The sequence below is a fragment of the Panthera uncia genome (genome assembly GCF_023721935.1).
Source record: "Panthera uncia isolate 11264 chromosome C1 unlocalized genomic scaffold, Puncia_PCG_1.0 HiC_scaffold_4, whole genome shotgun sequence".
Lineage (NCBI taxonomy): Eukaryota > Metazoa > Chordata > Mammalia > Carnivora > Felidae > Panthera > Panthera uncia.
In genome coordinates this window covers 1,769,721-1,780,611 of record NW_026057585.1, presented here as the reverse complement: position 1 = coordinate 1,780,611, position 10,891 = coordinate 1,769,721, and the positions used below count along the sequence as shown (strand labels likewise).

Genomic DNA, 10,891 nt, shown 5'->3' with positions numbered 1-10,891 from the left:
AGGCTGGCGGGCGGGGCGCCGGCGGGCGAGGGCGGGCGCGGGGGCGGAGCCGCGGCCAGAGGCGGCAGTGTCCCGAGCCCGGCTCAGGGGCCGCAGTGGCCGCCGCGGAGCGAGGCTGCCTCCAGGGAGCGTCCGGGCGCAGAAGGGTTAACGGGCCGCTGGGGCCGCGCGGAGCAGGTACAGACCTCCCCCTCCCCCGCCCCGGGAGCCCGGGCCCCGGCCGCCCTCTCTCCCCGGGTCCCGTTAGAGCCCCCGCCGCGCTCGCCAGCGCCCGCCCCCGCGCCCCGTGCCCCGCGGTCGCGCCCCAGCCGCGACCCCAGCCCCAGCTCTGTAGCCTCGGAAGATCTTCCAGTCCCTGGGGTCGAATTTCTGGGGAGGGCGTTCTGATCCTGTGGAACTCTGGCCCCATCACCCGGGCGGAAAATCAGCCAAAATTCCTACTAAGTCACGGAGCGAAGTTGGAAAACATACCCAGGACCTCCCCGCACGCGCTGGCGCCCCCTGCTCTCCTCCAGGAGGGGTGTTCCTCCAGGAGGGGTGTTCCTGGACGGTGTGTGCCCCTGCCACCCCCTCCAGTTCTGGATATGGGGCTGGGGACCCTGGGAGGGATGCCGACGGGTGCCCTTGATCCAGCTCAGCCTGATGATTCGAAAGGAAGGACACCTGTTGGAATGGTCGTCCAGGACCCAGGAGAGGCTGGCACAGCGAGGACAGAGTTCTGACCCAGGCTAGGGAGTCTCCAGACAAGCCCTGAAACATGCTGTTCCACCCCCTGCAGCAGTGACCCATTTCCCAGAGGTGGGTCCCTCTGGGGATGAAGGGTGTGGCCCTTCCCAGGTCTCCCCTTCTTGATCCTCACTGGCCAGTGTGGAGGTGTGGCCAGGAGGAGCCCAGGTTTGTCCAGACCAGTCTCCAGCCTGGCACCAGGGTGACCACTGCTGACCTCTCCTTTCCTCACCCTGGGCAGAGAGACACACCAGATGAGGAACATGCAAAGGGGGAGAAGCACAAATGTGTGTCTGTTTCTGCAGCGGAGGGGGTGTCGGCCCCCTGCCCAGCTGTGCAGGGGGTGGGGTAGGACTTTTCCAGAGAGGGAGCCAGGCCTGGCCAGGGCTCCAGGAGTTCACGTCACCCCCACCCCCACCCCTCACTTCTCCAGGGAACTGCTGAAGCCAAACCCAGCTCAGGATGGGATTATGTGTACTGGGTAGACCCATAGAGACAGCAAGATACAGACCCTGGGGGGAGCAGAGAGAAGCAGAGGCTGAGAGGGAGTGGAAAGGGTGGGTGCCCAGCAGCAGAGAAGGGGCAGACAGTGATCACACCCCCATCTCTCCTCTTCAGCATCAAGGCACAGAGTCAGGCAGAGAGCTGAAGGTTTGGGTGGACCATTGGCCCTTCTCTGGAGCCCCTACGCCCCCATCAGGGTGGAGCTGGTGACCTCAGTGGCCAGCCCAGCCGGGGGGGGGGGGGGGGGGGGGGGGAGAGCAGCCATCAGCAACCCCTTCCCAACCCCAAGCAGCTGAGGTGACCCTATGCACTCAGGCTCGTCCTCCGCAAACCTTCCCTCAAATTTCCACGTCTTGGGGTCTCAGGGAGGGGAGTGGGGCTGAATGTTGCTACCCCCAAGCACATTCCTGCCCTCCCCTCTGCCATTTTCCTGCCCCTGAGCTGGCCCACCTCAGCATTAGTTCCTTGGATTCCTCTCCCGGGTGCCTTTCAGATCCAACAGAAACATTTTTTTTTTTTTTCCTGGAAAGCAGAACTAAGAGCGGGTTGAGGAGTGGGGGTGGGGAGGGCTCGTGGGACGCAGCAAGGGGCTGGAGGGGTGGGGCAGCTGTGGCTTTGAGACCAGGGGAGGTTTCGGAGCTCCACCTCCCTGCTAATGGAAGCTAGACTTGAGGAAGGACTTCCCGGCTCCTCAGAGTGCGAGGTGTGTGACTGGGGAGCAACGGCCCCTCTGGCTGCATCCCTCCTGCCTGGGGGCCCCCCTGCCCATCATGGTTGCACCTGAAATGCGCCTTCTTTACAGGGAGGGGTCCCCTTACATCGCAAGGGGAAAATCACCTGCTTCTCTACAGATTAAACCATTGGCCCACTTAGTTTATCCCTGGGCTAGAAAGTGTTTGAGGCAGAGATGTGCCTGGGGCTCCAGAAGGAGTTTAGTTTTAAAGGGAAGAAAATGCTGGGGGGCAGGTAGGATATGGAAAGCCCAGAGCGGCCTCCTGTCACCTCCTCAGAGCCGGTATCTGGCATGTCCTCGCCCAGGCCTCCCTCCTCAACCCTCTGGGACCCCTGGGAGAGCGGGAGGTGGGACCAGAAGAAAATCATCTTAGGGGAGATGTGCGCGCCTGTGTGGCCTGTGTGGCCTGAGCTGGCCTGGAAACAGCCCCTGGTTGGGATGGGGGAGGGGCTGAGGAGTTCCTGCAGGCTGAGGGGAGGGGACTGGGCCACAGTCGGGAGGCCGAGGTCAGACCCCCACCCTCCAGTCTCGGCAGGCGGGAAGGGGCAGCATTCCTTCCCGCTCTCACCCTTAGTGTCAGAAAAGGGTGGGACGCCCCCCCTCCCCCAACCTCCATCCTCATTCGATGTCCTGAGGAGCCATCCCTGCCAACCCCAGCGCTCTGGAGACTGGAGAGGTAACCACCGGGCTTCTGTCCCCGCAGAGCGCGCCCCCTCCACGCTCAGATGCCGGTGTAGCGTGTTTACTTCCGGTCCCCTCTCCCGGCCTGGGGCTTCAAGGGAGGAGCGATGGAGAAGTGGGCGGGCAGGTAAGCGGTGGGGCTGCCGGCTGGAGGGGCGGCTCTGCTCCTGAAAGTGACGGACAGGCCACTACTGGGCGGGGCGGGGGCAAGTGATGAGTGACTTCTGCTTTCTGAGAAGCTGGCATCAGGATGCGGGGAGCCTGCTGGGGGTGGGGAGGGTGTTGTGACACCTCCTCTGGCCGGTTTGCAGGTCCCAGTTGTGCCTGATGCTGCTTCTGTCCCTCCCTGAGCTCTGCCTGGATCAGGAGGTAAGCCAGGCACCAGAGGCTGGGACCCTGCCCCCTTCCTATCCTCCACCCCACTCCTACAGGCCTTGGAGTGATGGCCCCTTTTGCATTTGCCCTCCCAGCCTCCCTCCCACCCCCCCAGCTCACTAACTCTTTGCCAAATAACATCAAGTCTCACCTGTGCTACCGAATGTGTCCTCAGGCCAGTAACAACAGCCCCAGCCCTCAGGCACTGGAGTGGATACTCTGCACAGTTCCGCGACAATCCTTCTAATTTTGTCTGACCTTTTTGTCCACATAGGTGTTGTCTGGACACTCTATTCAGACACCCCCTGAGGAGGGCCAGGGCCCTGAGGGCATCTGGGGTCCTTGGGACCAGTGGGCCTCTTGCTCCCAGCCCTGTGGAGTTGGGGTGCAGCGCAGGAGTCGGACCTGTCAGCTCCCTACAGCTCAACACCAGGGCCTGCCCTTCCCACCCCGGCCCCCAAGACATCCAGAAGCCCTGCTTCCCCAGGGTCAGGGCTCCAGACCCCAGACTTCCCGAGAAACCCTCCCCCTGTACAGGCCACAGCCTCGGGGAAGAGGTGGCCCCTTTCGAGGTCCTGCTTCCCAGTTAGGGAGAGCAGAGGCCCGGGAGATTCCAGCAGCTCGGAGGTGAGGCTGGGATCCAGGGAAGGGTGGGACTTGGGTCAGGGGCGGGGCTTGGGACTGAGGAACAGGAGTAAAGGATGCGTGGCAGCAGGAGGCTTATCTTTGGTGCTCGAAGTAGACGCCAGGAGGAGGGGGGGACGGGGCGGGCCGGGGAAGAGGCTGGGTCGGACGGAGCTGGCCTGAGCTGTGACCGCTACACCTTCTCAGTAGAAGTGTCTGCTACACCTTCTCAGATCCCGAGTTCGAGACCCCATCAAGCCGGGAATGTTTGGTTACGGGAGAGTGCCCTTTGCTTTGCCACTCCATCGGAACCGCAGGCACCCCCGGAGGCTCCGCAGATCCGAGCTCCCCCACACCTCAGTTCTTTCATCCCTGACTCCAAGAACAGAGCCATCTTCCACAAACCACACAGCTCAAGCTCAGCTCCCTCCTACAGAACCGTCTTCCCGCCCCCTGTCCCCCCCAGCAGAGCCCCGAAGCCCCCATGCTGCTCAGACAGAGGGGCCTTCTAGAACCAGGCCTGCCCCCACACGGCCCCACCTCAGAGCCTCTGGCACAGACATCCTCTTGTCCATCCCCTCCCCAGGGGACAGTAGTCCTTTCCACATGCCCCCTCAGCCAAGAATGCCAAATTCCCAGGGTCGGGCCAGTCTCCAGGTGCCAGACAGGCACCCTAATCCTTTCCTTTCTGCCCCTCGGGGCAGAGGTCACCAGAGCCAGGAGCACTGGAGTCCTAGGGGGAATCTTCAAGGGTCCCTCACGGAGCCTGCCCCTCACTACCCAGATGGCTGGTTGCCTCTGCTGAGTGCTGGTCCCCACTCCAGTTCCCTCTGGAGCCTCTTTGCTCCCAGTAGCCCTGTCCCAAGATGTTCTGGGGAGAGTGAGCAGCTGAGAGCCTGCAGCCAAGCGGTGAGTTCTTCCTCAGACCATCCCCTCCCCAAACTTGCAATTCTGCTCCCCTGACCCTGAGTCTGGGGCCTCGGCTTGTCAGATCGGGACCTGAGGGAGAAGGGCCTTGGCATCTGACCTCCTCAGGGTAGGGGCCTCGGAGCTTTTCCACAGACCTGACCTTCCCTCCCACACCCCCAAATCCAGCCCTGACCCACACCCCCATTTTCCTCCCCAGCTTTGACTCCTCTGTATCCCCCCCACCTCAGCCCTGCCCCCCTGAGCATCCAGACCCCCGGGCCCTGCAGTGTGCAGCCTTTGACTCCCAGGAGTTCATGGGCCAGCTGTACCAATGGGAGCCCTTCACAGAAGGTGAGGTTTGTAGCCCCCCTGGGGAAGCTGAACTGGCTTAAGATTGGGGGATGGCAGGAAGAGGGAGACACCCAGCCCCTCTAGATCTCCTCTGGAGGCCCTTGTATTTCCCTTTTGTGAAATATTTTCTTTTATTTCCCAGGGCCAGGGCCAGGGTGAAGAGACAGCACAGGCACAGAAAGGGGAGTGGGTTTCCAGACAGGGCGCAGCTGTCAGATGACAATGGGATCATCAGCAGAGGGATCAGGCTGGGAGGGGGAGTGTCCAGAGGCACCTTCTGGCTGGCCCCCTGTGGGAAGTCCATCCCAGGAGGTGGGGTGGACATGAGAGGGGCACAGTCAGGGAGGTCCCGTTCAGTGCGACAGCAGGGCGTGGTGCACCGTGGGCCCTGGCTGCTGTTAGACCACCTGTTCCCAAGTTCCCATCCACTTGATTTTAGGCCTGTGTCGGCTTGATGCCAAGAAACCCTTTGTGAGCTCGCGTGATCATAGGTTTCAAGTATCTCCTCTCTCACGATTCACAGCCTCTTCACTGGTCTCCGTGACCTCAACTGATCTGACTCAACTTTTGTGTGACCCTCAAAGGAACCTTTGAGAAAATACAATTGTCATATTCCCTTCATCCTAGTGACGTAGTCAACCTCAGGATGCCCTATAGCTAATTGGGGACCTTTGCCAGCTGGCCTCTCGCCAGGGACCTCAGCTAACCACCCTTCTACCCTGTTTCTTAGTTCAGGGCTCCCAACGCTGTGAGTTGAACTGCCGTCCTCGTGGCTTCCGCTTCTATGTCCGTCATACCGAAAAGGTCCAGGATGGGACCCTGTGTCAGCCTGGAGCCCTAGACATCTGTGTGGCCGGACGCTGTCTGGTGAGGGAGGATGGTGTGTCTGTGTGTGTGCACACGCACGCACACACACATATAGGCATGCACACACAGTCTCCTTAGTCATCATCACAGAAATAAAACCCTAGGCTGAGATTGCACAGAGGAAAGTTCTTCCCTGCCCAGCTGGAAGTGAGAACAGAACCAGGAGGTGAACTGTAGGAAGGACCCCCTCAGGCATATACACACTTCGGTGGAGGGTGGCTGGGGCTGGTGGGCTGGCAGAGAAACACATTCTCACTTGCAGTAAAGATCAAGGTGCAGGGCAAGCTGGAGAGTCTGAAGAGGATGAGGCTGGGGTGCGGTGGTATCTCGTCTCAAGCGGCCCCTGCCTCACTCTCCCCCAGAGCCCCGGCTGTGATGGGATCCTCGGCTCTGGCAGGCGTCCGGATGGCTGTGGGGTCTGTGGGGGTGATGATTCCACCTGCCGCCTCATCTCAGGAAACCTCACTGACCGGGGGGGGCCCTTTGGGCTATCAGAAGATCCTGTCAATTCCTGCTGGAGCCTCCCAGCTCCAGATCGCCCAGCTCCGGCCCAGCTCCAACTACCTTGGTGAGTTCTCTGGATTCCCTGAGTCTTGGGTCTCCATTCCATTCCTGGTCTCCTGGTTCAGCCCTCTACACCTGCTCTGAACACAGCAAATGGGCCAAGCAGAGAGAAGTCGGGGCCTCCTTGCCCTGTGGAGAGAGCGAGAGAACGGGGGCATCTGGGGCTCTGCATGGCTTAGGGAGTGCTAGGAGAAGGACATCACGACTGATCTGGTGTCCTGATCTCCAATCTCCAGCCCTTCGAGGCCCTGGGGGCCAGTCCATCATCAATGGAAACTGGGCTGTGGATCCCCCTGGGTCCTACACGGCCAGTGGGACTGTCTTCCTGTACAACCGTCCTTCTCGAGAGGAGGGCAAGGGGGAGAGTCTGTCAGCCAAAGGGCCCACTACCCAGCCTGTGGATGTCTACGTGAGCTTGGGGCCCAGGAAGCTGGACTGCTGGGGGGTGGTGGGAGGCTTTCCCTCTGAGGGCAAAGCTGTGGGTCTCAAGATGGAGGGAAGGCGAGTGGTATGCCCTTATTGCTTCACCAGACAATTCATTACCTTCTCTTTCTCTTCCCAGGTGATCTTTCAGGAGGAAAACCCAGGCATTTTTTATCAGTATGTTATCTCTTCACCTCCTCCAGATCTTGAGAGCACCACCCCAGAGCCCCACCTCCCCCACCTCCAGCAGGGTAAGACTCTGCTCCCCAGACCTGGGATGCAGGGAGGGTCTGAAAGGGGAGTCTGGAGGCAGTGGGGTGCATTTGATTCGTCTACTCCACTGTCCTTGCATAGAGATTTTGAGGGTAGAACCCCCACCTGCTTTGGCGCCCCGCCCTGCGCGGACCCCAGGCACTCTCCAGCGTCAGGTGCGGATCCCCCAGATGCGTGCTCCACCCCATCCTAGGACCCCCCTGGGGTCTCCGACTGGATACTGGAAACGAGTGGGACACTCGGAGTGCTCAGCATCCTGTGGGAAAGGTGAGACTTCGTGTACCAGCCTGGATTCCGGGCACCCACAGCCCAGATCCCTGACTTGGCACGCCTGATCCCACACTCAGGAGTGTGGGTCCACACCTTGACTCTGTGCCAAGTCAGATTCCAGTGCCTGGGGCCCCACTGACGCTGGGCTCTGAGCCAGACTGCCTCCCCTGGTTTCCTTCTCATCCCTTTCAGGTGTTTGGCGCCCCATTTTCCTCTGCATTTCTCGTGAGTCAGGGGAGGAACTGGATGAACACAGCTGTGCCATGGGAGCCAGGCCCCCAGACCCCCTGGAGCCCTGCCATGGTCCCCCGTGCCCTCCATAGTGAGTATGATCCCCAGGGAGGGCTTGGGTCCTAAAACACAGCAGCCGTCCCTGCTCAGGATCCCACCTGCATTCTGGGCCCAGTACCCAAGGTCTCCTGGCTGCAGACAGACAGCATGTCAGTAGAAAGGTTTACATTCCCCAGACAGCAAGAAAACCCCGGCAGCCTGAGCCCCACAAGGGAACTCAGATTCCAGGTTCTGAAGATGCTCCTTCTCTGTGGGGCCTCCCCACCCTAAGCCCATCATCCCTTGCCCCACATATGGCAGCCCCACGCATCTCTGTGTCTCTGTTTTCTTCCTCTGTGTCTCTGCCTCTCCCCTGCCCCACCACGCCCACAGCTGGGAGGCTGGCGAATGGACATCCTGCAGCCGCTCCTGTGGCCCTGGCACCCAGCACCGTCAGCTGCGCTGCCGGCAGGAGTTTGGGGGGGGTGGATCCTCCGTGCCTCCGGAGCGCTGTGGACATCTCCCCCGGCCCAACGTCACCCAGCCCTGTCAGCTACGCCTCTGTGGCCATTGGGAGGTTCGTTCCCCCTGGAGCCAGGTGAGTGGGACTGGGTCAGGAGGCTGCCAGAATGGGAAGGACCCTAGATGAAAGGCACCAGTGAGTTAAAGCAGTGGTTTTTCCATTTTTTTTTTTTTTAATCAGCAGAAGCTTTTTGACTGACAAGATCTCTTGTGAGACTCCCATCTATAAAGCAGATAAGACACTGAACCAGGGGTTCCGGCCCAGAGCCACCTGCTCAGCCTGCCCCTCAGCGCATAAAGCCATGTAACTGCCCAGTTAGGGACGAAAGGCAGGTCCTGGTTCCCAGGCCACAGACCTGGAGCTGGAGGCTAGGGAGGAAGCCTGGGGGTCCAGGCTCTGGGATGCTCTCTTACCCTCAGTGCTCTGTGCGGTGTGGGCGTGGCCAGAGGAGTCGGCAAGTTCGCTGTGTGGGAAACAATGGTGATGAAGTGAGCGAGAGGGAGTGTGCATCAGGCCCTCCACGGCCCTCCAGCAGAGAGCCCTGTGACATGGGGCCCTGTACTACAGCCTGGTTCCACAGCGACTGGAGCTCCAAGGTGGGCCCTACACCCCTTATCCAAGTCCCACATCCCTGGTGCCCCACACCCAGGACCCTTCTTTCCAACACATGTCAGTACACATAGTACACGTCAGTAGCCCTACTGTGTGCTAGATGCTGCTGATGCCAGAAACTCAGAGATAAGTGAGCAAAGCTCACATTAGGGTCCTGGATTCCCAGCACAGGTTCCGCTTATCTGGCTGGTACCCTGGGCACTCCCTAACTCTGGGGATCCAGGACACACCACCCTCACCTCTCCTCCTCCCCTACCCATCACCTTCTCAACAGTGCTCAGCCGAGTGTGGCACAGGAATCCAGCGAAGGTCTGTGGTTTGCCTGGGGAGCGGGGAGGCCCATGGGGCGGGCCAGGAGGAATCAGGAGCAGGGACCAGTGAGCAGAGCTGTGCGCCTGGAAGCCGTCCCCCTGACATGCGTGCCTGCAGCTTAGGACCCTGTGAGATGACTTGGTGCTGGTACACGGGGCCCTGGGCTGAGGTGAGCCAAGAGCCTGGGAGGGGGGTGCCCATTGGTGGGATTCCCTGTGGGCCGGTGGGAGTGATCCCTGTTCTTTCTGCCCCTTGCACACCCTCCCTTTCCTGTGTATCAGTGTTCCTCGGAGTGTGGCTCTGGCACACAGCGTAGAGACATCATCTGTGTGTCCAAACTGGGTACTGAGTTCAACGTGACTTCTCCCAGCAACTGTTCCCACCTGCCCAGGCCTCCTGCCCTGCAGCCCTGTCAGGGGCAGGACTGCCAGGACCGGTGGTTTTCCACGCCCTGGAGTCCGGTGAGTGCCTGGCTCCCTCACCCTGCTCTGCATGGACTTCCAGGGAAAGGGGGGCTCCTCTTATGGTATCCCCACTGCATCCCAGGATGAGGCCAGCTGCGATGGTTTACCATTGTCTTACTCCCTATAGACGTGGGGGACCTGTCCATGTGGAATTTCACAGTGTTCCAGGAGAGCCCCCACCCCCCATACTACTTTCAGGGAAGGTGGTGGGGTTCAGGAGGAGCCTAGGTAACAGCGAAGGTCTGATTTGATAGTCGGGGTCTCCCCAGTGTTCTCGCTCCTGCCAGGGGGGTGTGCAGACAAGGGAGGTCCAGTGCTTGACCGCCAACCAGACCCTCAGCGTCCGATGCCCTCCTCACCTGCGGCCGTCCAGGAAACGACCCTGTAACAGCCAGCCCTGCAGCCAGCGCCCCGGTAAAGAGCCCCTTTTTCTCCCTAACCCCAGTACACTGGACTTAACTGAAGTGTGGGGGAGATGAGAAAGGACCAGTGGGAGTGGGCACTGCACCTCCAAACGGAAGGGTCTGGGTGACTGTCTTGTGCCCCCTGGCCTCCTCTGTCCCCAGATGATCAGTGCAAGGACAGCTCTCCACATTGCCCCCTGGTGGTACAGGCCCGTCTCTGCGTCTATCCCTACTACACAGCCACCTGTTGCCGCTCTTGCGCCCATGTCCTGGAGCGTTCTCCCCCAGAGCCCGCCTGAAATGAGTCCAAGAGACCCTCTCCTCATGGTTTCCACCATCAGTCACCCACCCATCAGCCCACTCTATATCCTCTGGCTCTCCAGCCTGCCCTAGTCTCACCAGGGATGTCCCCTAGGGTGGTTGCGGGCGGCAAGATAACCATCATGATGTGTGTGTGGCTGGGTCTGTGTGTGGTTGAGGGGATGTGTGCACATAGGCCCCACGTGTGTATCTGGGTCCGCGTGGATGTGTGTGCTCACACACATGTATTACTTCTCAAAAAAAGAGGTTAAACTGAAGAGGAATGGGGAGGGACCATGCCTGTTTCTCTGAGACTTTTCTAGGCTGAGAGCTCCTTAGTAATCCAGACTGCCTGGTGACTGGCCTCTCCATCAACCCCAACTTTGTGCCCTGCACTTCAGTTCTCATGTTCAGGCCTCACATCTTCTAAACCACCCATTTGTCCTCCAACCCCTCCCCCCATACTTAGTCTCTCTATCCCTACCTTTCATAATCAGCTAGGGATGAGGGTCAGCCACTGCCAATCCTGCTTTGCCCCAGGAAGAGAGACTACCTCCCCAGAGCAGGGACCAGCTGGGCAGAAGATGGAAAAAAGAAAGGCTAGAACAAGACACCCTAGCCCCTGCTCCCGCTCCCCACCTCCTAAAATGATTCCCACCCCAGAACTAATTTATTTTTTATTAAAGATGATTATGACAAATGAGAA

At 60.0% G+C, this 10,891-nt stretch overlaps 1 protein-coding gene across 1 annotated transcript; it reads left to right on the top strand.

Moving 5' to 3' along the window:
• Positions 1-66: 66 nt before the first annotated feature.
• ADAMTSL4 (ADAMTS like 4) lies at positions 67-10,435 on the top strand. Its single transcript, XM_049616358.1, is given in 19 exon segments — positions 67-177; positions 2,667-2,771; positions 2,956-3,013; positions 3,294-3,646; positions 3,877-4,552; positions 4,801-4,903; positions 5,634-5,770; positions 6,133-6,243; positions 6,245-6,338; positions 6,571-6,743; positions 6,897-7,008; positions 7,112-7,297; positions 7,493-7,622; positions 7,964-8,168; positions 8,513-8,689; positions 8,980-9,186; positions 9,299-9,478; positions 9,751-9,895; positions 10,048-10,435. Coding segments are annotated over 18 exon segments (3,204 nt in total). The 5' UTR covers positions 67-177; positions 2,667-2,751; the 3' UTR covers positions 10,185-10,435.
• The last annotated feature ends 456 nt before the right edge of the window (positions 10,436-10,891 follow it).